The following is a 25,291-nucleotide window of genomic DNA, read 5'->3' as shown; positions in this document are numbered from 1 at the left end:
GAACATACTTCTGTTAAATTAATAAGAACGATTCTCAGAATCTTTCACAAAGGCTAAGGTGAATAACAAAACTTTTTCAGCTGGCAGGATGCGAAGCAAAACTTTTCGTTTCTTAGCTCCACATCTATACCTATTACACCACAGCAATGTCCTACAAATTTTACTTTCTGCTGTGTCATACATCAAATGAAAGTTTTAAAAGCCAATGAGTCATACCTAAAGTTTTATTGCAACAAACTGTACCAATACTGAAACCATTTGTAGAGATCTTCAATGTGCTCCTGTTTTGAAACAGGTTTTATTCAAATTACAATACAAAGCACACAAAATACGATCTTGATAAAATCCGATATGGCGTCTCCCAAGTTTGATACACTGAGGTGACAAAAGTCATGGCACACCTGCTAATATCGTGTCGGACTTCCTTTCACCACACTTAGTGCAGCAACTCGACGTGACACGGACTCGAACAAACTGTTGGATGACCCCTGCATAAATATTGAGCCATGCTACCTCTATGACCGTCAATCACTGCGAAACTATTTCGGGCGCAGGATTTTCTGCACAAACTCACCTCTCAGTTATGTTTCATTAATGTTCGATGTGTGACCAAATCATTCACTCGGATTGTCCAGTATGTTTTTCAAACCAATCGTGAGCAATTGTGACCTGGTGACATCGCGCATTATCATCCATAAAAATTGCACCGTTTTTTGGGAACATAAAGTCCATGAATGGCTGCAAATGGTCTCCACGTTAACGAACATAACCATTTGTAGTCAATGATCAGTTCAGGTGGGCCATGGAACACAGTCCATTCCACGTAAACACAACCAACACCATTACGGAGCTACCATCAGTTCGTACATCGTGTTCTTGACAAGTTAGTTCCATGGCTTCGTGGGGCCTGTGTCACATTCGAACGCCACTATCAGATCTTACCAACATAAATTGCGAGTCATCTGGCCAGGTCACGGTTTTCCAGTCGTCCTGGGTAGAACCGAAATGATCACGAGACCAGGAAAGGTATTGTAGGTGATGTCGTGTTGCTAGCAAAGGCACTCGCGTCGGACATCTGCTGCCATGCTCATTAATGGGAGGTTTAGTTTTGGTTAAGAAAATCAATTTTTTTACATTGCATTTTTGGATCCATAAAAGTGTTTAGAATTCACCCCTGAAACGGTTTTTCCGAATACGGAACGGAAATGTCTGTTATTCGCTGTTGAACAAAACAATGCACCTGCCTGAAATCGGCCTTTTTCATGCACCAGGACGAGTTAGTCTACCGGTGATTGGGAGGAAATACACAAAATTCGAATGAAAGTTTGAACGCGTGTGTTTGGAAGTTAACCCTCATGCATTTGCATTCTGGTGCGAAGACTGTGGAGATTGCGACTTTCCTGGCAGTGAGCAGCTTCAACGAAGGGTATTCAGCAATTCTGAAGACCATGACAACGACGGACGTCACGCTGGGACTCTATTCGACACAGTTCGCCAAGCATTCGGACAACCACCGGATTCGAGCGGCCGAAAAACCGCTTGTCACCGGCCGTACGGCGGCTCTGGAGCAGCGCAGGATGGCCAAGATCGAGCAGAACGCCCTCTATGAGGTAGAGGAAAGAATAGTTTATGGACCCGGAATAGCAGATTGGACGTAAGTTGCATAATATCGCATTTATATGTAGTCAAAACTACAAACGCATTTTTCTCGAAATGACATTTTTTTATCGTGCAGTATGGTAACTTCAAATCTACTGAACCGATTGGCATGATTATTTATTTCCGACGAAGCTAACTAAATTGTTTAGGATTTGTACCGCTTTTGTTCCGATCCTTCAGCTATAAATATTTTTACTTGGCCGACGAAGTCGAAAAATCTATGAAAGAACTCTATTTTCCTTCAAATGGCCGCCATTTTGTTTCATATGGTCCAAATAAGCAAGGTACAACTCCTAAAGAATCTTATATACGTTGCCAACGTCAAGTCAATTTTTATTTCAGACGAGCCGGCTGACCAGTGACATACCGCGCGTGGAGGTCTACATCGAAATTTTGTTTCGTTCCGACGGCACTTTCGCCTTTGCTCTTAGACATTTCTGGTCGAAAAGTTCCAGTTTGTAGAGGAAATATCAATAAACATTTTGACCAAATTTGACATTGATATCTATAACACATCCCGAGAAAAAAAAATTGTCAGAGAACATGCTTTCTTCGGGCCAAAGATAGTAAACCTCCCCTTAACGCCAGATTTTGCGCACTGCCCTAATCGATAAGTCCCACATTGATTTTTCCGGTTATTTCACGCGTGTTGCTTGTTTGTTAGCACTGACAACTCTACGCAAACAGCGCTGTTCTCGGTCGTTAAGTGAAGGCCGTCGGCCTCTGTGTTGTCATGGTGAGAGGTATTGCGTGACATCTGGTATTCTCGGCACACTCATGACACTTTGGATATCGGAATACTGAATTCCATAACGATTTTAGAAACTGAATCATCCGTGCGTCTAGCTTCAAATATCATTCCGCTTTCCGCGTTCAGAATCTGTTAATTTCTGCCGTGCGGCAAGAATCACGTCGCACACCCTTTTACATGACGCGCCTGAGTGCAAATGACAGCCCAGCCAATGCACTATCCTGTTACGTGCGCGATACTACCGTCATCAGTAATACATTCATATCGCTATAGCACGACTTTTGGCACATCAGTGTATACCTTTGAGAGAAGTGGACCCACACTACCTCTCGTAGCCTACATGTAAACAAAGGCGCGCGTCTTCAGCAGTGGCGAGGCTCCACGGGTGCAGCGCGGCCAGAACACCAACTCCAGCTGACGCCTCCCGGCATGCAACGCGCCGCAGCTTGGACACTGCCGGTCTGCTGTACTGACCTTTGACCCAGACGGGCCTGGACGGAGGGTTGGCCTCGACTTCGCACCTCAGCGAGACCGGCATCCCTTCCTCAATTGGGAAGCCGAAGCCAGGGTAGCGGCTGATCATGAAGGACGGAGTATCTGTAAGCAGACGAGTACAGTGGCAATATGTATCTCCATTCATGTGTAAACGTTAGCAGTGAGTAATTCTATGCTGACTGAGAGTTGAGCTGAGCCCTCTCTAGACTATGCAACTGATTATCGAGGAGGACAACTCCAACTCGAAAACAGAAATCGCTAGCCCCTCTCATTGAAAGCTCTACAGGCACTGAAATACGAATCTGAATGAAACTAATAGAGCTGAATTTAATTTTGTATTGTAAGAGGAGAATGGAAAAGAAATGCATTCAGTCTGTTACCCCACATAGACCACCTCCATTCACGTACAACGTGAAGCACCTAAGAAAGGCCAACTGAATAACTTAGCCTCAATTAGTAATAGAAGAAAATATTTCAAATAAAAGCTGCATACCTTGAAGTGTGGTGTTCAGGATACAGGACATATGATATTCAACTTTGTTGTTTTAAAAGGATTGGCGTGCTACATTACTTGCCTTTCAATAGTACTTTGAAGACGTGCATGCTGCGTTAGGTTGTACAGTACTCATCTTAGCTGTTGACCTTTTGCAAATACATTTGCAAACGCATACTGTGAGACTAGGATGAACTGTATGATAAGTAATTTAATGACGTCAGATATGAGGGTCATTCCAAAAAAAATGCACTTTTTTTTAAAAATCCATCTTTAATTCTGCATGTGTGAAAGTTTCACAGTGTGTAGATACATCCTTTAGGAACAATATTTTCATTTCTTCATATAATTTCCATCCCTCTCAACTGCCATACGCCATCTTGGAACCAGCGCCTGTATGCCCGCACGGTAGAATCTGGACCAACCAGTTGAAGCCACTGTTTGGCAGCGTTCACAAGGGAGTCATCATCTTCAAACCTTATTCCACGAAGAGAATCTTTGTTCCCTAAAGAGATGATAGTCACATGGAGCCAGGTCAGGACTGTAAGGCAGGTGTTTCAGTATTGTCCATCCGAGTTTTGTGATCGCTTCCTTGGTTTTTTGACTGAAATGTGGCCATGCATTATAGTGCAACAGCAAAACATCCTGCTTTTGCCGATGTGGTCGAACACGACTCAGCCGAGCTTGAAGTTTCTTCAGTGTCGTCACATATGTATCAGAATTTATGGTGGTTCCACTTGGCATGATGTCCACAAGCAAGAGTCCTTCGGAATCGAAAAACACCATAGCCATAACTTTTCCAGCAGAATGTGCGGTTTTGATTTTTTTTCTTCGGTGAATTTGCATGATGTCACTCCACTGATTGCCTCTTCGTCTCTGGTGAAAAATGATGGAGCCATGTTTCATCACCTGTCACATTTCTTCCAAGAAATTCATCTCCACCATTCTTGTACTGTTCCAAAAGTTCGCTGCATACCGTTTTTATTGTTTCTTTGTGAGCCACTGTCAACATCCTTGGAACACACCTGGCACAAACCTTTTTTAACGCCAACACTTTCAGTGTTCTGCAAACACTTCCTTCCCCTATCCCAACGTAGCGTGACAATTAGTTCACTGTGATGCGTCTGTCAGCAGTCACCAATTCCTTAACTCTCTGCACATTGTCTGGAGTGTGTGCAGTACGAGGCCTGCCGCTGCGAGGACAATCCTCAATATTGTCGTGCCCGCTTTCATCACTTAACCTGTTGGCCCACCGACTAACTGTACTGCGATCGACAGCAGCATCTCCGTACACCTTTTTCAACCTCTTGTGGATGTTTCCCACTGTCTCGTTTTCACAGCACAGGAATTTTATGACAGCACGTTGCTTCTGATGAACCTCAAGTGTAGCAGCCATCTTGAAGACATGCTGGACAATGCCACTCACGGGAACAGGTTGAACTAAGTTTGAAAACAAGCGGGAAGGATGTATCTACACTCTGTAAAACTTTCACAAATGTAGAATGAAAACTGTATTTTTACAGAAATAGTGTGCATTTCTTTTGGAGTGACCCTCGTAGCTTTGTTACAGCATGTGTTCAAAATGGTAATCATTAATAGTTCGTCAAACATGCTGTAAACTGATTGCATGTGGATCATAGTGTACGTTGAATTTCATCCAAGCTGATGGCAGAACAAGCACGTCTAATATGGTATTTCAGGTCTTCGTGAGTGGTTGCAATTTCATTGCAAACGTGTTGTCTCAGTGTACTCCACAAGCAAAAGGTCACATGCGTTAGGTCTGGCAAACGCGCAAGTCAGTTTTATGTTGTCAGACCGACCAATCCAAGGCACTCAGAAATCCGTTGTTCACAACCTCTGTAATTCTCGGTGCTGAATCTGCAGGACATCTGTCGTGTCCAGGGGGATATCCTCTAGTGAAAGTGGCAGTGCCGCAATTAAGAAATGATAATACAACGCTCTATCTTTCTTTTCAACATAGGATTATACAGTCAACAGGTTTCAAATAACTGTTTGGTACACTGACAAGGTTTCGACACCTCTAATGATGTTTTCATCAGAATGAGATTTTGAGGAACCATAAAATTACTTTGCGAGAAAGGAATGGTCAGAATTAAAAGCAGATATGCTAAGTTCAAAAATGTGTTTTATTTTTTGACTTGAGCATATCAGATCATTCCTTCCTCGTAACGTAATTTTACGATTTCTCAAAATTTCATGGGTAGAGGTGTCGAAACCTAGGTCATTCTACTCAACAGTTATTTGCAATCGGTTTTCTGTATACACCTATATTGAAACTAAAATACAGTTGCTGAAAAACAGCCATGTTTAAAATTGCAACATTGCTCTAGGGTTTCGCAGGGATCGAATGAAGGGTAGAGCCACGGGTCGTAACACATTTGAAATGTAACGTCCACTGTTCAAAGTGCCGTCAATGCGAACAAGAGGTAACCGAGACGTGTAATCAATGGCACCTCATACCATTACGCCGGGTAATACACCACGATGGCGATGACGAGTACACGCTTCCAATGTGCGTTCACCGCGATGTCGCCAAACACGGATGTGACCATCACGATGCTGTAAACAGAACCTCGATTCGTCCGAAAAAATGACGTTTTGCCATTCGTGCACCCCGCTTCGTCGTTGAGTACACCATCGCAGGCGCTCTGTGATGCAGCGTCAAGGGTAGCCGCAGCCATGGTCTCGGAGCTGATAGTCCATGCTGCTGCAAACGTCGTCGAACTGTTCGTGCAGATGGTTGTTGTCTTGCAAACGTCCCTATCTGTTGACTCAGGGATCGAGACGTGTCTGCACGATCCGTTAGAGCCATGCGGATAAGATGCCAGTCATCTAGTAATACGAGGCCGTTGGGATCCAGCACGGCGTTCCGTATTACCCTCCTGAACCCACCGATTCCATATTCTGCTAACAGTCATTGGATCTCGACCAACTCGAGCAGCAATGTCGCGATACGATATACCGCAATCGCGATAGGCTAGAATCCGACCTTTATCAAAGTCGGAAACGCGATGGTACGCATTTCTCCTCCTTACACGAGGCATCACAACAACGTTTCACCAGGCAACGCCGGTCAACTGCTGTTTGTGTGTGAGAAATCGGTTGGAAACTTTCGTCATGTCAGCACGTCGTAGGTGTCGCTACGGGCGCCAACCTTTTATGAATGAAAAGCTAATCATTTGCATATCACAGCATCTTCTTACTGTCGGTTAAATTTCGCGTCTGTAGCACGTCATCTTCGTGGTGTAGCAATTTTAATAGCCAGTAGTGTATGTCCCCTCTTAGTATTATTTACAAGCCGAGTACCAGGCGGTGCACTCACGTTCAGGAAAGAACAGAACGCCTTGAACGATTAGAGAAAAGTCGTTCATATTCACAGGACATGTACATCAATATGTTCTGCAGAAATTATTAGCATTTGAACCATGTCAGCACTTGGTTTCAAGGTCAACACTGAAATCGTGGTTCAGCACCACCTACCGGTAAAGTGTGACAGCGGCTGTCGTTGTCGCTATAAACCCAAGGTAATTGATCAGCGTGACTTGGGCAGACGTGCAGAATGCTTCGCAGACTATGCGCGTACCGTACCGTCAGATCAGTGAGTTTGGAAGTGGGCCCGTGGAATTAAGTATTTCGGCAGTGCGACGGGTGTGAGTAGAATGGTCCATGTAAGGCCGTAGAGCGTGATGAGAAGGGTCAGGTCGCACAACCCAGACACCCCACCTTCCCCCCGAGAATGTCGACACTTCATCCGAATGGCATTGCAGAACAGATCTGTGTCGTCCTCAGCTCTGGGCCAACAGTGGAACACATCGTACGTTTATTATGACATGGGTTACGTGCGCGTCGTCCACTTCTCCGTCTACCTTTGGCGAATGTACAGAAACATACTACACGGGGGTGGTGTGTGGAGCGACGTCGCTGGGGACAGGAATGACATCAAGCAGTGTTTTCGGATGAATCCAGGTTCTGTTTGTTTCAAAATGAGGGTCGCATTTTGGTTCGCTGGAGACGGGTGAGCGGCATCATAGTGACTGCATTCGCACGAGACATACAGCGCCAACTCAAGGAACGGTGTGGGTTGCTATTGGCTACAACCATAAATCACAGTTGTTGTGTGTCCAGTGCACTGTGACCAAGGGTAGCCATACCCTTTCTGCACAACACTCCAGACGCTATTTTTCAGCAAGACAATGCACGACTACACGTTGCTGCACGAACACGTGCCTGCCTTCTTCGTGTCACAGGGGGTCAGCTCTCTGCCCTGGTCTGCCAGGTCACGAGACTTGTTGCCGGTCGAAAAAGTGTAGGATATCGCTGTGGCTCGATGCCAACCACCCCAGACGAACTTCGCAACCAGGTGAATGCAGCATGGATTGCTGTACCGGAGAACACCATTCGCGCCTTATACTCGTCGATGCCATCACGCATGGAACAAGTTATCGGAGGTCATGGCGCACTCTGTGCCTTCTAGGCAACAGGACACATGCTGAACTGAGGTGACTGAAATGCTAATCATTTCCGTATGAAGAACATACTAATACGTGAACATGAACGTCCTGCCTCTAGTCTTTCAGTGTGTTCCGTTTTTTCTAAACATGAATGTATTTGGTGCAGTTCTATTAGTGTATTTTCTTCCACATATCTCTGTTCATCTCCTTGTCCCTTTGCCCACCTTCCCCTGACCCTCTGTCCGCCACTCCCCCCTCTTTGTCCATTTATTCCTCCCCACTGTTTCTGTCCATGTACTGCTCCCCATCTGTTCCTTCCCCCTCCCCTCTTTCCATCTACTTCTCCCCCCTACGTCCATATTGTTTTTCTCTCTCTGTCCATATTCTCTCCTATTTCTGTGTCCATTTCCTCTTCCCATCTCTCTTCCTTCTCCTCTTTCATTCCATCCCCTCAGCTACCCTCTGTCTGTCTCCTCTTCTTACGTTCTTCTGTCCATCACTTCCTCCCCATTTCTCTGTACATCTCCTCTTCCCCCATATCTGTGTCCACGTCGTCCTTCCACTCTCTGTCTGTCCACGTCTTCCTCTCCTTTCTCTCCCTGTGTTACCATCACCTCCCCAATAGGGGGTGCTGGTTCTACCTCCTCCGTGTTTCCGTATAGTAAGTAAAGCGTGGAGCAAGTTCGCTTGAAGTCGATCCATGTGTTTAGAAAGAGCTTGTTACCCCTGGAAGTATCCACATATGCACATGTCACATACATTTAATATATTTAAGGCATATTTCACCTGTATGGCTAGCGAATTTCACCCTGCAGTCGTTTTCACACAGCTCAACGTTTATGACGTCATTTCTCTTGGCGTATGAGTCGTAAAAGGACACATTTTTGTAGGGACATTCAGTGGCATATGCGAATACTGTCTGCGAAATGTGCTGCGAATAGAGTAAGTAGTAACGAAATAATGAATAGAACAGTAAAATTTTTCGCGCAGCTTAGTGTTCAAAAGGTTCAAATGGCTCTGAGCACTATGGGACGTAACTACTGAGGTCATCACTCCCCTAGATGTCCTTAGGTTAGTTAGGTTTAAGTAGTTCTAACTAACCTAAGGACATCACACACATCCATGCCCGAGGCAGGATTCGAACCTGCGACCGTAGCGGTCGCGCGGTTCCAGACTGTAGCGCCTAGAACCGCTCGGCCCAGCTAAGTGTTGATGACGTCAAATCTTCTGAGCTACTTCTCAGACATTGATATAATTTTGTAGGTACATGTAGCGGCATATGTGAATACTGTATGTAAAATGTGTAATGAATAGAGTAAATAGCAAAGAAGGAAAAAAATTTAAACGGATGAAGGATGCGACAGTTCTTCACTCTGTATTGTACAATGTTATAATATTGCAGGTACATTCAGTGGTATATCTGAATACTGTGGGCAGTTTACTGTGTGAAATGCAAAAATATAACAAACGATCAACTTTTTTTCTTTCATCATTTTTTTGGGGTTGTCAGCGAGAAAAACTTTCGTAGAGGTTTGAAATGATGTGTATAGTTTTCTGCAAGTCTCTAAGCGCTCTCGTTATCTAATACTGGATGAATGAAATTTCTATACTGACGCATCGTGGGCTGGACTGATTTTTCACCTTTACCACCACCCATTTGAAAGGCAGGTGGTTCTTATGCACAGTGTGATTCTTTCCTGACAGTGAAGTGATATGTGTACCAAGTTTGGTTGATATCGGTCCAGTGGGGTAGGAGGAGGCGTGGAACATACATATAGAGGTACATCAATTTTTAGATTACGAGGGGGTACCCAGAACAAAACCGAACTAGTCGTTTATTGGCACAGCTTTTGTAGTACCTCGCTTTGCCGCTAGGAGCGCATAGAGCGAACATTTCAGTGTCGATAAGCCGAGTGCCGTCGTTGAAGAAGGCCAGGAGTAGTTTCGTGAGCAGCCTGCGGCGATTCAGATCTGCTTTTTGAGAGAAGAAAGTGGATCAGAAACTCTTGAAATGTTAAAAACGGCGTACAAGGACAATCCTATGGGGAAGACACAAGTGTCTGCGTGTTTGCTAGTTTAACAAAGGGTGAAGTGTCAAGTGAAGACAGACCTCGTTCAGATCGTCTTTCCACGGTCCGAACACACGAAAACGTTCATGCAGTCATCAGCGAAGATCGACGAAGGACCATTGAAGAAATTCTGGAGCTGTCAGGAGTCATTTGGAGTTCAGTGCAGCAAATTGTGACAAAAGATTTGGGAATGAAAACGATGGCTGCCAAATTCGTGCCACGACTGCCGAATGCTGAACAAAAACATAGTCGTGTGGAAGTATTCTGTGCTTTGAAAGAATAGTCCAACAATGATCCAACCTTTTTCCCAAAAATTATCAGAGACCGTGAAACTTAATGCTATACTTACGATCTAGTATGGAAGCAATAATCGAGGCAGTGGAAGACTTCAAGTTCTTCTCGCCCTAAGAAAACCTGTCAGGTGAAAAGAAACAACATGAGAGGGGTTGTCCAGTCAAAGTTTGCTCCGCAGAGTCAGACAGCTAAAGAAGCTTTCTACTTAGAAGTTTTGAATAGATTATGCAAGAGTGTGTGGCACAAGCGGTACTTTTTGTTTCAGTCAGTTTTTACATTAGGATAATGTCCCGGAGATGGCGTAAGCTCACTGGCCGGTAAAGATGTAGAGCGAAGACCGATAGTAGGTCCTGTATCAAGCGCGCCTGTCACGAGAGAGGCCAAAGACACACCGACAAGCGACACGCCGCCAATGCCATTTCGACAGCACGAATTTAGGCCACCGCCAGTGAATGCAGGGCATGTCTAACTCACTGACTCACTCAGGCTATGACAGTGCATAGCGACCAGATTGAGACTACCAGCGAGACAAAAGTTTGTAGTAGCAAGATTACCTATATTGTCTCGAAGAGGACTATTACTGATGAGTTTGTGCGTCAGCACTTGGTCTCTATTGAGGATAAGTAGCTTCCTGTTCATGTAAATAAAGAACTGTGTTACTCCACGTGTGAATTTGTGTTGTAGAAAGAGAATATCAGAAAACCACAACAACATCCTCTCCTTTGCTTCGTACAGTGCAAGATTCTTGCCCAAAAGTGGTATGACACCTCACCCCCATACTTACCCGACCTTGCCCCATGCAACATTTTTTGTTTGTTTCGTGGAATGGGAAGAGACATGAAAGGAAAGCGTTTTGGTGATTTTGCTAAGGTGAAGAAAAAACGACACAGGCGCTGTCAACCATCACAGAAGATGACTGTAAACAATGTTTTGAAAAGTTGAACAAAACGCTAGAGAAGTGTATTACGGCAAGTGGAGAGAACTTTGAAGACGATTTGAGGTTTGTGCGTAAACTGTGAATAAATCAATTAAAAACATTATTTCCTGTTTCTCTTCGGTACACCCTCGTGTGTATGGACTCTGGCAACAGAAATACCCACGTCCTGAAGAGGAGTCCGAAGCTTCTACGGTCAGTGGACAGAAGAGAAGATTTGCAGGTAGGAATTATTTTACGTTTCCACAGGAAGCAGCAACATTCAAGACAGACAACTAGGTACTTCCAGAATGAGAAGAGCTTCTGTAAAGTTTGGAAGGTAGGAGATGAGATACTGGCAGAAGTAAAGCTGTGAGTACCGGGCGTGAGTCGTGCTTCGCTAGCTCAGATGGTAGAGCACTTGCCCGCGAAAGGCAAAGGTCCAGAGTTCGAGTCTCGGTCGGGCACACAGTTTTAATCTGCCAGGAAGTTTCAACTAGGTACTTAATTAGCATCTCCAAAAAGTCACCACCACGTGTAACACCATAGCTTAGACACTACATAGCTTTTGTTGATTCATTTAGCTTTCTATTTTGTTCAACATCCCATCGTTGAACTTCTGTAATTAATGTACGATTAATTCAATACTGTAATGAAGTGTAATCTCTGTGATATGCACAATATGAACAAATGATCTTTTGTCTTCCTCATATAATCTCTTTGGTTATCTTCAAAATTGAATAATTTTATTTAAATAATTTTGTGTAGAACTACGAATATGTGCAAATGTTCTGTTTTATTTGATATATTTGGTTGCTGTTATGTAAACAGCTGACCTTCACGTAGGGCTCTTAGTTATTTTGTATGTAAAAGGTGTTGTGGTTCCCCTCGGGAACGGAACTGTGTAGCGCGCGCAAATTGTGGTTGGTCTAGGTAGAAAAGATGGAACAAAGAGTAAGTCGGGGACGAGCTATCAAACTATTAACTTTTCATGTAAAAGTTGTGTATTGTGTTGGTTCCGAGACAGGCTTTTCCTGACTTTTTTTCCAATGCCTTGGATGGATGGATAAAGAGCTTGATATGTATCATCGCCACCAAGAAATGACAGAGTCCAGCAATTCTACCTGCAAATCCATCTACCAACATGAAATCGCCACCACATTGCGCAATCGCTGTAAAGGAACACTATAGTAATGTACAGTGAAGGATCAGCTCATAGGATGTTATAGTGTACCCAAATATAAGGTAAAATTTGAGTGAACTCTTGTACCTACCGTGATTTATCCTCAGTCACATATCCACTTAGGGTCCCTCCCACGCTAAATTGTTTACTGAGTGTCCTCTATTGAAGGCATATTAAAATTAATATAGCATTAGAGTGTGCTAAAATTAATATTGTTTGTTGAAAGGATCTTACAAATATCTGAAATTTGCGTTTCACTGCAGTAAAAGTTCAGAACTGCAACTATTGAGAGTTATATGTTCATGATAAGTACTTGTCGCTGCACTGAAAGTAGTTAAAATGCACAAAGTTTCTTAATTATGGAAAGTTTAATTACTCTTGCTATTTAAGTCAAATTCTGTACAATATTGGGTTCCTCTTGTGTATTGAAAATGCATATTAATAATGTAATAGGATCCACAGTTTATCCTTTATGCTCATGATAAATAACAATTAATAGAAAGACAACTATCTATGTAAACAGTAACATCTTTATTCAAAAGACAGTGAGAAGCAATCTGTTAGTGAATTCCATTTAATTTTCATTCTACATAGAAAAGTATTTAGCTGAGAGGGACTTAACCTATGACCACTTCATAATTTTGCAGTGAACTACATTTACAATTTTTTGTCAGATAGTAAAATGTTTGAAAAGTAATACTGAACCTACATCGAATTTATGATTCTACAGTGAATATCAATAGTAATGTTATAAAGACCATTCAGTTTTAATAAGCCCTGAAAGTAATAGTGTGTATGGTTATCTGTTATATTTATGCAAATCGTTTGTTCTGCTCTGTCAGATCCCATCTTACCGCGAACATATCCAGGTGTCAAAGTTCATTCCACTCTCGAGTGACAATAATATAGGTTGTGTTTTCTTAAACAAGAATGTTAATCATTCTCATGGCTAATTAGTCTGCCGACCGTTATATTTATTCTTCGAACAGTGTGGATAAGTAAATTATTGTTTGTTACTGTTTAAATATTTACGGAATTTTGACTTTCACTTCCGGTAAGCCACCTCCGTTACGTACAACACGGTCAATATTACGAAATTCCTCTCAGAGAGTAACACTGCTCTGCTTCTTTATACTATAATTGCTTGAATAAAAATAATTTCAGTATACGAACTGCCGCCAGCTTTAAGGTTATAGGATAACAGTAGCGGACGAGAGTGTTATACACTGGAGTACGTTAACTTTAGTAGCGAATACCGGAAATGGACTGAACAAGCGTCACCTCTGCTGTTGAAGAGAGAGAGACTGAGAGACGTGGCTAGGAGCGCCGGCGGGCTACGTACACTGGACGTCGAGCAGCAGCTGGACGGAGAGCGGCCGCTGCAGCGCGGGGTGGTGTGCGCGGCAGGCGACGGTGGCGCCGTGGAGCGCGCGCGGCAGCGCCTGCAGGCGCAGCTCGGAGCGCCGCGACGCGCGGCCGCCCGGCTGGTGGCCCGCCACGCTCTCGGCGGGAGAGCCGTCCGCGCGCGACACCTGCCACGTCAGCGACGGCGCCGGCACTCCACCCTCCGCCACGCACCACACCGAGAGCGCGGCGCCCTCCCACACGGGCAGGAACTGGTTGCCCGGGTCCAGGCGCCGTCAGTCCACCTCCAGGAACACGCCGTGCGGCGGCTCTGCCGTACACATCGCAACACCCGGCGGTCACACTCGCATACTCTCTTGTTCGTTAAGTTACGAGGGGGGACCCAAAAGAAAGCGGATTGTAGTCATAAAAAATTTATTGATGAACCTTTTTACAAAATTACTTCAGTCACCTTCAAAATACTCTCCATTACATGCGATGCACTTGTCAAGTCTCTTTTCCCACTGTTGGAAGCATGTTTGGAACTCTTCAAGTTTGATGTTGTCAAGTGTCCTCTCCGAACCTGTTTTTACCGCCTCCACATCTTCATAACGCTCCCTTTTTGGCGTTTTTTTCATTCGTGGAAATAGGAAAAAGTCGCATGGGGCTAGGTCCGGCAAATACGAACCGTGGGGAACGACAGACCACCTCTGAGACACCAAATAGTGGGTCACTCGTAAGGCCGTGTCTGCTGGAGAATTATCGTGTTGCACAAACAAGTCACATGAACGCCAAAGTTCCAGGCGTTTCCTCCTCACATCCTCTCGCAGACGCCTTAAAACATCCAAGTAAAAGTGCTGGTTAACAGTCTAGACAGGGGGTACGAATTCCCGATGTACAATTCCACGAACATAAAAAAAAGACAATGATCATCGTCTTCACATTTGACTTCACTTGCCTCCCTTTTTTTGGTCTGGGAGAGTTGGGAGTCCTCCACTGGCTTGACGCTTCCTTGGTTTCTGGGTCATACCCGTAGCACCAACTTTCATCCCCTGTAATGACTTTGTTCAAAATGTCTGGACCACGTGCAGTCTCAGTTTTCAATTCCTGACACACATGCAAGCGGATAGTTTTTTGCTCCTGTGTGAGAAGGCACGGAACAAATTTTAGCACTAACACGTCTCATGTGCAAATCCTCACTCAGAATCCGCTGACACGAGCTCCAACTGATTCCTGTCTCTGCTGAAATTTGGTATATCGTTTGGCGACGATCCTCGTTGATCTTTTGGCGGACCTTTTCAAGGTTCTCCTCATTTCGCGATGTTGAAGGGCGTCCAGAACGAGCTTGGTCTTCAACACACACATCTCACCACGTTTAAAGCGCCCAAACCACTCGAAAACCTGTGTTCGGCTCATAAGCGTCCTCATGGAAAGCTTCCTGAAGCACTTGGTGTGTCTCTGTTGCAGTTTTTTAAGCAGGAAACAAAATTTCACACACACTCTTTGCTCTTTTAAAATTTCCATAATGACTTCAGAGACTTAACCCGCCAATAGACAGAGAAACACAATACCACACTTGCACGTTCAGCTCTACACTGACGCCGTCTGCACAGCTGTTTCATGAAGGTCTCTACTAACACCATCTAGCGTGAGAACCCTGCACTACGTCTAAGACTGGCAGCGCCCTCGGAGTCCAGTTTCTTTTGGGTCCCCCCTCGTATACAGTTTACTTGACAATCGGTGTATACAGCTGCAAAATGTAAGGTAAATTAGAAGGCGAGAATTTAACAACTACAGCTCATCCGCCCTGAAGTCGTTACATGATTTTTTCCTTTCTATGCAGGGCGATCCATTGATTGAGACCAGGCCACATATCTCACGAAATAAGCTTCAAACGAAAATACTACAAAGAACGAAACTTGTCTAGCTTGAAGGGGGAAACCAGATGGCGCTGCCAGAGGCCAAACGGATATCAACTGCGTTTTTTTTAATTATATATACGTGTAGTACGTAAGGAAATATGAATTTTTTTGTTGGACCACTTTTTTGGCTTTGTGATAGATGGCGCTGTAATAGTCACAAACGTATAAGTATGTGGTATCACGTTACATTCCGCCAGTGCAGACGGTATTTGCTTCTTGATACATTGCCCGTGTTAAAATGGACCGTTTACCAATCGCGGAAAAGATCAATATCGTGTTGATGTATGACTATTGTGTTCAAAATGCCCAACGGGCGTGTGCTATGTATGCTGATCGGTATCCTGGACGACATCATCCAAGTGCCCAGATAGTTACGTTATTTAAGGAAACAGGAAGAATTCAGCCACATGTGAAACGTCAACCACGAACTGCAACAAATGATGACGTTTAAGTAGGTGTTTTAGCTACTGTCGCGGATAATTCGCACATCAGTAACATACAAATTGCGTGACAATCGGGAATCTCAAAAATGTCGATGTTGAGAATGCTACATCAACATCGATTGCACCCGTACTATATTTGTATGCACCAGGAATTGCATGGCGACGACTTTTAACGTCGTGAACAATTCTGCCATTGGGCACAAGAGAAATTACGGGACGATGAGAGATTTATTGCACACGTTCTATTTAGCGACGAAGCCTCATTCGCCAACACCGGTTACGTAAACTGGCATAATATGCACTATTGGGCAACGGAAAATCCACGATGGCTGCAACAAGTGGAACATCACCACCTTGGCGGGTTAATGTATGGTGCGGCATTATGGAAGGAAGGATAATTGGCCCCCATTTTATCGATGGCAATCTAAATGGTGGAATGTATGCTGATTTCCTACGTAATGTTCTACCGATGTTACTACAAGATGTTTCACTGCATGACAGAATGGCGATGTTCTTCCAACATGATGGATGTCCGGCACATATCTCGCGTACTGAATAGCATATTTGATGACAGGTGCATTGGTCGTCGAAGCACCATACCATGGCCTGCACGTTCACCGGATCTGACGTCCCCGGATTTCTTTCTGTGGGGAAAGTTGAAAGATATTTGCTATCGTGATCCACTGACAATACCTGACAACATGCGGCAGCGCATTGTCAATGCATGTGCGAACGTTACGGAAGGTGAACTACTCGCTGTTGAGAGGAATGTCGTTACACGTATTGCCAAATGCATTGAGTTTGACGCACATCATTTTGAGTATTTATTGCATTAATGTGGTATTTACAGGTAATCACGCTGTAACAGCATGCTTTCTCAGAAATGATAAGTTCACGAAGGTACATGTATCACATTGGAACAACCGAAATAAAATGTTCAAACGTACCTGCGTTCTGTATTTTAATTGAAAAAAACCTACCTGTTACCAACTGATTGTCTTTAATTGTAAGCCATATGTTTGTGACTATTACAACGCCACCTATCACAAAGCGAAAAAAGTGGTCCAACTAAAACATTCATAATCAAAATATCCACGGGTGTACTGCAGGTCTATAGTGTCCAACGGGCACAATATTTCGGTGATCAAACATGTCGCCATCATCAGGTGAACTGACGGACTGAGCTCCTGTGAACGCGCCGGCACGGAGATCCGTACGCTATGGCTGCTCCGGGGGAACTGGGTTCGGTCGCGGCGGCGGCCGATTTAAATACCCTCCGCCCGCGGCGCGCTACCTCCGCCGTCCGCGCCCCGCGCCACGGTAGCGCCGGGAGAAACTCAAGAATTAAAACATTCATGTTTCTTTACGTGCGGGCTCACCATAGTGCCATCTGGTTTCCCCCTTCAAGCTAGACGAGTTTCGTTCTTTGTAGTTTTTTCATTTGATTCTTATTTCGTGAGATATTTGGCCCGGTCACGATCAATAGATCATTCAGTATTTATTGTTATTTCACACCTCTGCACCCCATGTGGGGAAGGGTGGGCTGTCAGTAGTACAGGCAACCCGCTTTTCAGGCAATTGACAATACAAAATTAAAAATAAAATGAGAAACACATAGTGGAGGTTTTACAGTTGACTTAAATTTTTTAAAGGTGAAAAGAAATGGGATTAATTGATATAAGACATATGACTTCCTGCACTGCTAGTTGAAAACAGTAATAATAAAAGTTACAATGTAACACAGTAAATGAACCATCAGAACATTTAAAACGTGTTGCTGAAACACTGATATTTGAAAGAAGCACTTTCCTGTTACTAGAAACTGGAGGAACCTGTCATGGGAGAGGGAGTCAGCAGGTGAAGGGGAAAAGGTTGTCCATGATGGCCGGTAGGAATGTGGCGGTATAAGGATGGAGGACTGGTGCAGAGCAGCGATGGGGAGTAGTGGCTATTGAGGCAAAAAAAAGGGGTGGAATAGAGTGGGAAATTGGTGACACTTATAGTTGTTGGAAAAAGGGATTGGGTAAAGAAAGGCTGGTGGGGGAAAAAGGGGTAAAGAAATGTGATGAGGGGAGGGAGAGGAAGTCTTGAAAAGGTGTGTTGGGTAGGATGGGCTTACAGCTGGTAGGATGGGTAAGTGTTGGGGCGGAATTCATGACCTAGGAGGGGCAGATGATTGGAGAGACCATGTGGAGTGTGTGAGTGGAGGGTTTGTGGGATGTGTTAGTAAAGGCATGACAGCGTATGAGTACTGGGAAGTAGAGAGGAAATGACAGTGTAATTGGAGTCGAGTTTTCAGATGGTGAACATTGTTTGGAGGTGTTCAACATGAATAGGAGAAGTGAGAATTTGATGAGCATTGTACTTCGATGCGAGATGCCTTTAATAGGTTCCACAACGAAACATTGTCTCGAAATTTGGTAGAAAATCCGAAGAAATTCTGGTCGTATGTAAAGTACACAAGCGGCAAGACGCAGTCAATACCTTCGCTGCGCAGTGCCGATGGTACTGTTATCGACGACTGTGCCGCTAAAGCGGAGTTATTGAACGCAGTTTTCCGAAATTCCTTCACCAGGGAAGACGAATGGAATATTCCAGAATTTGAAACACGAACATCTGCTAGCGTGAGTTTCTTAGAAGTAGATACCTTAGGGATTGCAAAGCAACTCAAATTGCTTGATACAGGCAAGCCTTCAGGTCCAGATTGTATACCGATTAGGTTCCTTTAAGATTACGCTGATACTATAGCTCCCTACTTACCACTCATATACAACCGCTCGCTCACTGATAGATCTGTACCTACAGATTGGAAAATTGCGCAGGTCGCACCAGTGTTCAAGAAGGGTAGTAGGAGTAATCCAGTTAACTACAGACCTATATCATTGACGTCGGTTTGCAGTAGGGTTTGGAGCATATACTGTATTCAAACATTATGAATCACCTCGAAGGGAACGATCTATTGACACGTAATCAGCATGGCTTCAGAAAACATCGCTCTTGTGCAACGCAGCTAGCTCTTTATTCGCACGAAGTAATGGCCGCTATCGACAGGGGATCTCAAGTTGATTCCGTATTTCTAGATTTCCGGAAAGCTTTTGACACCGTTCCTCATAAGCGACTTCTAATCAAGCTGCGGAGCTATGGGGTATCGTCTCAGTTGTGCGACTGGATTCGTGATTTCCTGTCAGGAAGGTCGCAGTTCGTAGTAATAGCCGGCAAATCATCGAGTAAAACTGAAGTGATATCAGGTGTACCCCAGGGAAGCGTCCTGGGACCTCTACTGTTCCTGATTATATAAATGACCTGGGTGACAATCTGAGCAGTTCTCTTAGACTGTTCGCAGATGATGCTGTAATTTACCGTCTAGTAAGGTCATCCGAAGACCAGTATCAGCTGCAAAGCGATTTAGAAAAGATTGCTGTATGGTGTGTCAGGTGGCAGTTGACGCTAAATAACGAAAAGTGTGAGATGATCCACATGAGTTCCAAAAGAAATCCGTTGGAATTCGATTACTCGATAAATAGTACAATTCTCAAGGCTGTCAACTCAACTAAGTACCTGGGTGTTAAAATTAGGAACAACTTCAGTTGGAAGGACCACATAGATAATATTGTCGGGAAGGCGAGCCAAAGGTTGCGTTTCATTGGCAGGACACTTAGAAGATGCAAGAAGTCCACTAAAGAGACAGCTTACACTACACTTGTTTGTCCTCTGTTAGAATATTGCTGCGCGGTGTGGGATCCTTACCAGGTGGGATTGACGGAGGACATCGAAAGGGTGCAAAAAAGGGCAGCTCGTTTTGTATTATCGCGTTATAGGGGAGAGAGTGTGGCAGATATGATACACGAGTTGGGACGGAAGTCATTACAGCATAGACGTTTTTCGTCGCGGCGAGACCTTTTTACGAAATTTCAGTCACCAACTTTCTCTTCCGAATGCGAACATATTTTGTTGAGCCCAACCTACATAGGTAGGAATGATCATCAAAATAAAATAAGAGAAATCAGAGCTCGAACAGAAAGGTTTAGGTGTTCGTTTTTCCCGCTCGCTGTTCGGGAGTGGAATTGTAGAGAGATAGTATGATTGTGGTTTGATGAACCCTCTGCCAAGCACTTAAATGTGAATTGCAGAGTAGTCATGTAGATGTAGGATGTCAAAAAAGGCCTACATGTAATGCTCGATTTTGAGAGTGCCTCACTGTGAAGCTACGTGAATTTGTCAGAAACTATTGGCTCCCATCAGTTTTATTTGATTATGCAAGAGAACTACAGGGTGCCAAAGCAAGGAAGTCTTGATTCCAAAATTAAATAAACTGAAAACTAAGTACGATAAATGAGTGCAGCAAATTGTACGTTTATTGTGGAACCTGTAAGAGTTTTATACAGAACTTACATGCATGTTTCGAAACAGATCGAAAAGCTACTAACTGGTGGCTCTGTAATCCCAATATGTAATGCCTACAAGTAATGCACTGTAGCGCAGACCGACCACTGATCTGATGCACTGCCTCCTCTCGCTATCTCGGGACTGGTCAACAAAGGGTAAGTACCTAGGGATGACACTAGCCTGGAGTCTCACCTGACAACCCCACACCTGCGTCATGTGCAACAAAATGTTGGGGACCTCCGCGCTTTTCTCGCATATCTGCTCCTCAGCCCAGAATGTACTCTTCTTTCCTGATAATGATGATGAGAAAGTTTTATGTATTTGTGAAAGTACAGACAGTGGAAATTAAAATGTCCTGTGGTGCCCCTCCTGCTCCAAGTAGGCCCATTTGACGTTCTACCACTCTTAACAAAATGCTGGATGCATCGTCATGAAGCTGACATATATAGCTAACACTAATGCAAAAAAGAAATTATTTTACGAAATAGTTTCAGTAAAATCGTTCGAGGGAGATTGCACGACCAGCGTCTCGAGTTTGTCATTGCCGACCAGTGGAAAGGGGTCAGACACAGTCGGCTTCCCCTTTCGAAGAAAAGAATGAACTCGCCCAGCGCTTTAAACGACAAATGGTTACTGTGTATCGGCCATTGTGAACTGTCAACAGAGGACACGAGACACGCGAGGCGACGCACCGATGACGTGGAGCCGCAGCGGCGGCGAGGCGGCCAGCAGGCGGCCGGTGCGCGCGTCGCGGCGCTCGCAGCGCCACAGGCCGGCGTCCTCCAGCCTGGCGCTGCTGATGCGCAGCTGGCCCGACGCCAGCGTCACGTGTCGCGGCCCGCCCCCGGCGCCGCCTCCGGCGCTGCCGGCCGGCGCTCCGGCGCTGGCGGGCCGCGACAGGTGGCGCCACAGCGGCGCGCCCGGCGGCGGCGCGCACTCCAGCAGCGCTTCCTGGTGCAGCCGCAGCTCGACGACGCGCTCGCGCTCCGCGGGGCCGGGCAGCAGCAGCGGCGGCGCCGGGGGCGGCGTCGCCGCCGAGGCGGAGGCGGCGGGGTGCTGGCGGTGGCGCCGCTCGCGCCTCCCGCACTGCAGCGGCTGGCCGCTCTCTGCAACACGTGGACTCGACTCACTGGTCGCTCGCGCCTGCTAAGGGTTTAATCTTTACGGCTTCTGAAATACACTGAGGGAACAGGAGTCATGGGATACGTCCTTCCCATCCCCGCCGGCTGCAGCGCCTGTACTCTCACATCCCACCTGCTCTCCATCTCTCCACACTGCATACCCCCTCCCTGATGATGCCCTCATCCCCTCCATCTACCCCTCCTACCGACTTTGATCCTCCCTCCCGCTGCGTTTTTCTCCCAGGACACCCTCTCTCCCCTCTTTTACTCCTTTCTTCCTCCCTCCTTCCCCTCCCCTCTGGGCTTCCACTACCCTCCCCCCTACCTTCTCCCTGCCCCCTCCCATCTCCTCTGGCAATGGCATCAACACCCGCACCCCTTTGGCAGTTCCCCTGCTTTGTGCGCGAACAGTGAATTTTCGTGTCCCGGAGATCGTCGCCAGTGCTTGTGTGTGTCTTCGTGTTATTGCTTAAGTGTCTCTCCGTTTGTGCTCCACCATTCACGTGTGTAATTTCTGTCTCCTCCAACTGTGTACAGTGATGAACGTTTTTTATTCGGACAAGTGCGCCTGTGAATGGCAACATGTGTTTTAATATGTCTGTCTACCGTTTTTATCCACCATAGTTGTTTTGTTTTTCTGTGTCTCTTTACATACTGTCTGCGTTATCTGTGGTCGAAGAGCGGCATAGATACGCCGCTGCCGGCCTACCTATCTTGTAAAGGTGTCGAAATGACAATAAAGAAGAAACACAAAAAAAGGTCATGGGATTACTCCTAATATCGCAGTGGGCCTCCTTTTGCTCGCAGTAGTACAGCAACTCGACGTAGTATGGGCCGAACGAGTCGCTCGAAGCCTTCTGCAGAAACACTCAGCTACGCTGCCTGTACAGCGAAAGTGTTGACGGTGCAGGATTTTCTGCACGAATTGATGTCTCGTTTATGTCCCATAAATGTTGGATGGGTGGCCAAATCATTTGCTCGTATCGTTCCAACCAATCACGAACAGCTACAGGGCGACTTGACATATCGTTGTTTTGGAACTCCTGTAATTGCTGCATATGCTCTGCGAGTAGCCGAACATAACCATTTGGAGTCAATAATCGGTTCACTTGGACTGGATGACCTAGTCCATTCCATGTACACACACGGTTATAGACAGACCACCAGCTTCCATAGTGCCTTGTTGATGATTTCGGTCCCTGTCTTCGTGGCGTCTGCTCCACAAAATCTACAATCAGCCCTGACCAACTGAAATCGGGACTCATCTGATCAGGCCACGGTTTTCCAGTCGTCGAGAATCCAACCGAGCCAACGAGAGGCGATGCGGGCAACGTCCTGTTGTTAGCAAAGGCACTCGCCTCAGTCGTCTGCTGCCGTAGTCCATTAATGTCACATTTCGCAGCACTGTCCTAACCGACATGGTCTTCGTATGTCCCACACAGTGATTTCTGCGGTTGTGCCACGCATTGCTGCTTGTCTGATAGCACTGACAACTCCATGCAAAACCCATTAAGCGAAGGCTACTGCGTCGTCCGCAGTGAGAGTTAATGCCTGAAATTTGGTATTGTCGGCACGTTCTTGACACTGTGGATGTCAGAATACTGAAGTCTCCAACAATGTCCGAAATGTAATGTCCCACGTGTCTAGCTCCAACTACCACTCCGCTCTCAGAGTCTGTTAATACCCATCGTGCAGCCATAATCACGTCGTGAAGCTTTCCCCATGAATCATCTGAGTACAAATGACAGCTTCGCCGATGCACTGCTCCCTTATAATTTGTGTACGCGATACTACCGCCGTCTCTATACGTGCGTATCGCTATCCTCTGACTATCGTCACCGCTCGCGTCTCAATCGATTAATGTGCTTGCACAACATCGATACTTGTTTCCTGCACACTGGAATATCTTTGGGACATTACCTAAAGTGACGAATCCTGCCTCGGGCATGGATGTGTGTGATGTCCTTAGCTTGGTTAGGTTTAAGTAGTTCTAAGTTCTAGGGGACTGATGACTTCAGATGTTGAGTCCCATAGTGCTCAGAGCCATTTGAACCACGACAGCGTTTATTTCATTGCAGAAACAGGCAGGCCATTTAAAATTTACCTATGATACAATTAACATTTCAGTAGTGACATACTTTTCGGCCAGGGCATTTTTGGTAGTTATTTATATTTCGTATTTGTCTTACAGTCAGATTGCTTGTGTTATTGCCGGCCGCTGTGGTCGAGCGATTGTAGGCGCTTCAGCCCGGAACCGCGCGACTGGTACGGTCACCGGTTCGAATCCTGCATCGGGCATGGATGTGTGTAATGTCCTTAGGTTAGTTAGGTTTAAGTAGTTGTAAGTTATAAGGACTGATGAGCTCAGATGTTAAGTCCCATAGTGCTCGCCAAGAGCGTCGCAGTACACAGTTTAATGTTGCTTTTCTGATTAACTTTTGCATTGCCGGTCACTTTTCAAGAATTACGTGATTACTTACGAACTTCAATACCAGCTTAACTGGTTCTCAAATCCCGAGTTTAACTTTACATTATCACACAGACAAAATATCAGTGATTATAACTATAGATTATCATACAAGAAAAGCTAATTAGCCACATTCAGTAGTAACTGGATAGCTCACTTAATTAGAGCAATCACCATGAAGGGCAAAGTCTCCATGTTTGAGTTTCAATCTGGCACATAGGTGTAATCTGTAAGGGAGTTTCAAAGGGAAAGAAGTTTCTCACATCGTTAAGATGCCTGGGCACAGGGAGTAAATTAGCTGTATTCACCCACGACAGCAAAGCAGATAGGGTTTTGACAGAGGGGACCATCGTGTAGTATATCGTCCCTAGCTTTCGGGATTTATGATTCTTGGCGCTGGTCTAGAGGCGCTAGGCGCGCGAAGTTTAAAATCTTTGTTGTCCTTCTCTTTTGCTCGCCTCTCTACGAAATACTGTGTAAAGAGGACAGCAGTTTCACAGTTCACTCTTTTTTGCTGGTTTCCGTCGGATAAGCAGTTATACAAACTACGTGTATTGTCTTCCGATGAGTAAAATTATTCTTATAGTTGGACTTCATAAAAACTTGGTACTCATTCAGAACGATATCTAAATCACTGATCCAAATAATCATTATTCAGGAATGTCGTTAAGCAGGATTAAAAGGAATTTTAGTGTTGAGGAGACATATAATGTGTGATGTATTTGTGTTTCTATTAGGTGCGCAGTTAACTGAGACGGTTACCACTCATTTTATTTTCGAGAAATTTCGAGCCTGCAACTTCGTGATTTGTTTCAAAGATAATTTCAAAACAACTTTCAGGACTAACGTACTTCAGTCCCCTGTGGAGTGAGACAGGAAAAGCAAATATTCAGTCATTTATTCCGGTCGTAAACACAATGTACATTAGAACACCTCCCCTCCATGGCCAATCGTAGACCCACGTTGCCCCACCCAGTGGTCTCAAGTGCGTCTGCGCAGCGAAACCGCCGTACGCGTCGGCTGCCATCAGTAGCGACATATCGACACTGCACATGTCGAGCAAGTCATCGACTTTCATTGTGTTGTCGTAAGCAAATATCCTTTTACATACACTAGGTTTTCATATTTATTGTTTGGGATATACTATCCAAGAACTAAATTAAACCGAGAGAGGTGGCGCAGTGGCTAGCACACTGGACTCGCATTCGTGAGGATGACGGTTCAATTCCGCGTTCGGACGTCCTGATTTTTGGTTTTCCGTGATTTCCCTAAAACGCTC

General features: G+C 45.1%; 1 protein-coding gene across 1 annotated transcript in view; it reads right to left on the bottom strand.

Annotated features, from left to right (window-relative positions):
• Positions 1–25,051, bottom strand: part of LOC126335638 (hemicentin-2-like) — an 87,663-nt gene extending 62,612 nt beyond the window's left edge. Inside the window, 4 exon segments of the mRNA XM_049999093.1 lie at positions 2,885–3,007; positions 13,672–14,004; positions 21,117–21,530; positions 24,985–25,051. Coding sequence (XP_049855050.1) covers positions 2,885–3,007; positions 13,672–14,004; positions 21,117–21,530; positions 24,985–25,051 — 937 coding nt within the window.
• Between the last annotated feature and the right edge of the window lie 240 nt (positions 25,052–25,291).

The sequence above is a fragment of the Schistocerca gregaria genome, chromosome 2 (genome assembly GCF_023897955.1).
Source record: "Schistocerca gregaria isolate iqSchGreg1 chromosome 2, iqSchGreg1.2, whole genome shotgun sequence".
In the NCBI taxonomy this organism is placed as follows: domain Eukaryota; kingdom Metazoa; phylum Arthropoda; class Insecta; order Orthoptera; family Acrididae; genus Schistocerca; species Schistocerca gregaria.
This window is presented reverse-complemented; position numbering and strand designations above follow the sequence as displayed.